General features: G+C 38.0%; 1 protein-coding gene across 1 annotated transcript in view; it reads right to left on the reverse strand.

Annotated features, from left to right (window-relative positions):
- The window catches only part of FRYL (FRY-like), a gene marked incomplete at its 5' end in the record, with an annotated part of 79336 nt that extends 74213 nt beyond the window's left edge, over positions 1-5123 (reverse strand). Inside the window, 3 exons of the mRNA XM_010148894.1 lie at positions 1157-1255; positions 3804-3896; positions 4955-5123. Coding sequence (XP_010147196.1) covers positions 1157-1255; positions 3804-3896; positions 4955-5123 — 361 coding nt within the window. The remainder of the gene's footprint in view (positions 1-1156; positions 1256-3803; positions 3897-4954) is intronic.
- Between the last annotated feature and the right edge of the window lie 453 nt (positions 5124-5576).

The raw sequence follows: 5576 nt of genomic DNA on the forward strand, positions 1-5576 counted from the left end.
CATGGGATCCTACATGCTGGGAGAGGGAACTACCTCTAAGAACATTCAGAAAACAAATCATCAACTAAGTGAAAACCAAGGCAGACACTAGGTTGTCAGACATATTAAAATTGGACCTTGAGGAAAAGTAACAAGGAAAGAAGCACAATTAATAAAGTCTGAATATGCAGACTAGCATGACTTTGCTTTAGTAATGTAAGATTTGTTTAAACACCACATACTTTAAACAGAATACATAATGGTGATTAATACCAAATCTGACTGCAGATTATCTTGTTATGGAGCAAAAATAAGGATGACTACGTAAATTGTAATCTTGACGTAACAGTGTTTCTGACTTTATAAATAAAATGGCAGTGTGAATACTAACATCAACTACTTTATGTTATTCTTACTTAAAAATGTATAATGACGTATGCTTTATATGCTCCGAATACCAGAAAGCAAAGCTCATGCCTAACGTGAAAGTGAGGAGGAATCATTTTAAATTCACTTGCATTTACTGAATATGCCAAACATAATGCAGAATTTAGCTCTACACTGCCATCAAAGTGAATCAATCTGAAACGTGGCTCCCATGGTCATCAAGAATTACCAAATACTGCATTAATAAGAGATTTAAATCCTTGCTTAGATGCAGTTTAAGGGGAAAAGCTAAGACACAGGCTTCGGGAAGAACACCACAGATATAAATATCTGAAAGAGATTAAAAATAATGGGAAAATAAAAACAAAGTGTCTGAGGAGAGAAAAAACAGGCAGAGCGCAGCTATGGGCAGGCCGCTATGGTGCTGGAAAAGTCTTGCCTGACACTTCCATCTTTTCATTAAACATAATCTAAATACAGTCTCCCTGAATGCAAGTTCTTTTTAGAAGAGACATTAGGGTAAATAACTCTGAGCTAAAACTGACTAAACCAATCAAAGCCAAGCACTGATTCCAACACAATCTCAAGTGAGATAACAGAGCACGTACCTTGCACAAAGAAACAAATCAAAAATAGAACAAATGCACAAGCACAGCGTGAATTTAATTATACTTCAACTGAGGAGTTAAGAGTTAAATTAATTAGCTGTTAGCTTTTCCTCTTATAATGTACTAGCTTAAAGGTCTAAGGCGAACAAAATGGAGAAGTTGGAAATATTTCTTTAAAATACCAGCGAATGCTTCTTTCTTGAACTCAATTCAAAGGTAGTCTGATAAAGCATCTCCACAAAATTTTTCAAACATGGCACATTCACTTCATTTTTAACAGCCTATTAAAAAAAACCACACATAAAAAGGGTTTAAAAGTTTATACCAAAGGTAATTTAAATATACACAAAGATAACCATGAATTCAAGAACATTCATAAGTTAAATCTCACATTAGGTAAGTATTTGAGGGTATTTATCTGAAATATAAACAGAAGCATAAGAAGAAAGCAGGCAGCTACCTTTCTCCATCAAAACTCCTGTAAGTCTCTTAGGCTTCCCTCTGGATACCTGTGATGATCTGTTTAAAAGTTATCCTCAACCTGCTGTTTTATCTGAGTTTCTGCTTTATTTATCTAACGGGGGGTGGGAGTGGAGGGTGGTGTTGGAGAGGGGGTTGGCTTGTCTGGAAGAGATCCTCTATACTCATGATTTCCCTATAAGGTAATTATGTGTTAATTTTTATTACTTAAAGTTATTAAAAGATACGTCATGTCCACCTTGCTAAGAACACTCTGAAAACACTCATGACGGGGAAACATAAAAAATAGTGTTTACTATCTCTGTAACGTGTACAAATCCAACAAGAACTGAGAAAGTAGTGTTGTTTTAAATCACTTCCTATATAGCCCCAAGTTATTTATCTTCGGCTGTTCTTAAGCTATAATCAATCAGTACCCCGCTAGCTCCACATGAGAAATCAGTCAGTTGTTGGCAGCACCACACAGTTGCTCTGGGATATGACCTTGGGCTTGCAGATCAGCCTTAACTTCCCCACTGTTAAATATACTGTCACCCGTCACACCTGCAGGGTCCAAGTCAGGTCTTACTTTTTATAAATGCCTGAATGACTAAGCAAGAGAATGACAGTAAAGAAGTCACAATGCCAAATCCCAACAGCTTCCTCGCTTAAGCAGTTTGCTGTATCCAAGATACAGAAAACCTAGATTCACTTCCTTCATCTGCTTCTGAAAGATTCAAACTCGCATCTCCGCGGAGAATGACTAACCCTCTCAACTGCATCTCAATCTGGGATGGTGCTCTCTGTTCTATATAAGAAGTTCCATTTGTATGAAACAATTAGACGCAGTGAGTCAGAAGGAAAGATCAAGCCTCCCTTGCCAACCATTTCAAGCAGTGATTCAGGCTGTGCTTGTAGGAAGCGATCCAAAAAACCAGCACGCGCGCCCTGCGCGGCCAGCGTGCGGTTACCACTGGATAGTTCCAATTCCCAAATGCTCCTTCTGCCTCATGACTCCATGAGCAGTTTCCACTGTATTTAAATTATGATTTTGCAAACTAATATTCGTGTTTACCTAAACGCGAAGTATTTCCACTCTGCACCCCCACTCCCACTGCCGAGCAGCCATGGAACTGAAAACTTTTAACAGGACAGGTAATTCTTCTCTAGAAGAGTCTAAGTATGCCCAGGTGAGATCAAGATTTTAGTCAATAAACAGCTACTAGTAACAGCACCTCCCTGTGGTCATGCCTTTAAGAAAAGATGGTCTCCTTCCTAATTTTTTTAAAAAATAGTCCCAAGGTTGAGAGAATGAAGAAAGAGAAGCATTTCCCCACAGCTCAGGGAAAACAGACTGTGTGAAAGAGGACGCAGAGTTCAGAGGTGCATCTCTCTTCTCCTACAAGCTTGCTTAGACAGGATCACCCTCCGGCACGCTGGTCTTTGTAGAACCCATTCCACAAAACGGGATCTACACGTCCCAGTTCCCCATATACAGCAAGATATGCCCCTGTAATGGGCCGTAACATGGAGCCACGGCCTGTCATTTTTTGGGACAGCGTGCAGAACACCCTGTGGCCTAGCATTTGCATCTTACTACGATGAAACTTCCTGAGCTTGCGGGAAACGGTCAGCTTGACGTACACTGAGCTGCCGTAACTGCTCATTGATCCAGCTTTACATAACTGAGTGGACTGGGAAGAAGGGGGAGAACCTGTCCTGACCAAAAATATTCCCACAAGGAGCATTACAGGCACTGTATATCCAACACTCTGATGACATTGAGGTTTTCTTCTTGTTCATGGCTGCTGAGTAAAATTGTACTTTGGATTTAAAACACATATGGGAGATGATTGACTGCTCTTCCACTTGAAGGATTACCTCTAGTAGACACTCATATGTATGAAAGATTTTTCATTAGTCAAATCTACATTCTTCCTTCTTCCATAGGAGTTGACAATCTCCCTATCAGACTGTAAAAATGTTACATATGTCAGTTTCTAGGATAAAGAACTTGACAGGTTTCAGCTAATAAAGAAAAGTCAACAGCACCCTTGAGTGAACAAATATTAAACGAGGGAAATCTCAGATTTTCAGAGTAAGTATAAGATAACATGGGGCTTTGGTGATAAAAATGTGAAGAAAACAGACAATTTTCAAAGGTACTGAAAATAGATTGGAAACTAGCCAATACACAAATCACCCTGAAATGTTTCCCTTTAAAAGGTTATGTAGGTGCTTGTAATTTACTTGATAGTCTTTCTGAATCTGTAAAAATGTCATACAGTGAGGATTAATGGAAGCAATTTTAACAATGAGAGCCCAATTAAAAGCAAGGAGAATAATGGGGAGGAAAACAAAAATACTTACAGCAGCCACAGGGATGAGAATTTCCACAAACAAACCAGCAAGTGCATGTTTTATATCTTTATCTTTTACTTCCAGGAAGTACTGAGCACATTCCTTAGTAAGGAAGCATTAGGAAGATATTAGGAAAAAGACAACGAATGTCACTATGCCATAAAAACCACTAGCAGTAGCACATCAATTCCCAGTTTGAATTTAAAACATGCAACGTGTTTAAAGTAGTCTTATATACCTTGACAACACCAGCTTCACAAAACATTAGAAACTTTAAAACCTGTTTCTCCAGCAATTAAGACAAAATGGAAGGAAGAACCAGATACCAGATAGCTATTTATTTTCTACTAACTATATAAAGAGTGCTCAGAATATAAAAAAATATAAATGTGCACATTTTTCCTCAGATTATTCCGAAGTTTCCAAAAATAAATGCTTATCTCTAGTGAAATTACAAAAAAATAATATATTTTTTAATGTACTCATTTTCAAGATGACTTTGATGCAAAGGAAATTTTACAGAGAAATAAATAATCCATACACATGTATGCACTCCACTTTACCCAACAGTCCACTCTGGACATAGTCTCAAGCACCTTCATGTATGTCAGTTTTTTCCAGGACTGAGATCAATGTCAATGGCTGTTAAATAGTTCTAATAAAATTTATGACCCAGTTGCAAAAAATTTGGTTACTGTTCAATGAGAGAGTTATTCATTAAGACAAATTTTTATTCCACAATCAAAAGATGCAAACAAAGAGATTTTTAAGACTCTAAAAATTAACTTAATTTTTTTTAAACAAGTGCTTTTTGGCATGTCAACTGTTAAAAAAAGATGTATCAACAAACTTTTTTCTTTAACCCACTGCTTCCATAAAGAAAGAAAATTATTTGATTGCTACCCATTTTCGTTTAGTCTTGAATAAATTCATGTATTTCAGGTTCACCACATTACTGAGACAATTGAGAATGGGTTCTCATTATGCTACGTCCTCACAAACTGCAGAGAAACAAGTGATTCATACCTCTGAGAACTTCCAAACTAAACAGAAAAGGGTGAAGAAGGATGACACAAGTAGAGTGAGCAAGCATCACTGTAGCTTCATGACTTAGACAATCAAAATTATGCTCATTTCAGTTTTCCGTAACATTCACTTACCTGCATGAATTGAAATGATGCTTCAAAATCCTCCACAGGGTACATCTTCACCCGAAAAAATTTCATTCCCATAATCAAACTGATGATACTTTGTACTACATGAGGAGACTGTTCTTTTTGTCGCAGTTCCTTTAATTCAGTGACAAACTTCTTCCTAACTGCTTGAAACCTGAACAAGGGATATAGATGGCAATTATTTGCATTCTTAGTTGCTTTTATACGTTGTCTATAATTTTGTACTGATTTCTTTAGTCTGCTAATGATAACAGCACCTGTAGTAAAAGAAACAGAAGAAAGATCAACCCTGATACTTAAAATCTAGGCATTTAAGAGTGCCAATGAAGATGCTCAGAGGGCTGGAGCACCTCTCCTATGACAAAAGGCTGCGAGAACTGAGCTTGTTCAGCCTGGAGAAGAGGAGGCTCCGAGGAGACCTCATTGCAGCTTTCCAGTATCTGAAGGGGGCCTACAAGGGTGCTGGGAGAGGACTTTTTACAAGAGCCTGTAGTGACAGGACAAGGGGTAACGGGTACAAACTGACAACAGGGAGGTTTAGATTAGATATCAGGAAGAAATTCTTCACAGAGAGGGTGGTGAGGCACTGGAACAGGTTGCCCAGAGA

The sequence above is a fragment of the Eurypyga helias genome, unplaced genomic scaffold, assembly GCF_000690775.1.
Source record: "Eurypyga helias isolate BGI_N326 unplaced genomic scaffold, ASM69077v1 scaffold6753, whole genome shotgun sequence".
Taxonomy (NCBI): domain Eukaryota; kingdom Metazoa; phylum Chordata; class Aves; order Eurypygiformes; family Eurypygidae; genus Eurypyga; species Eurypyga helias.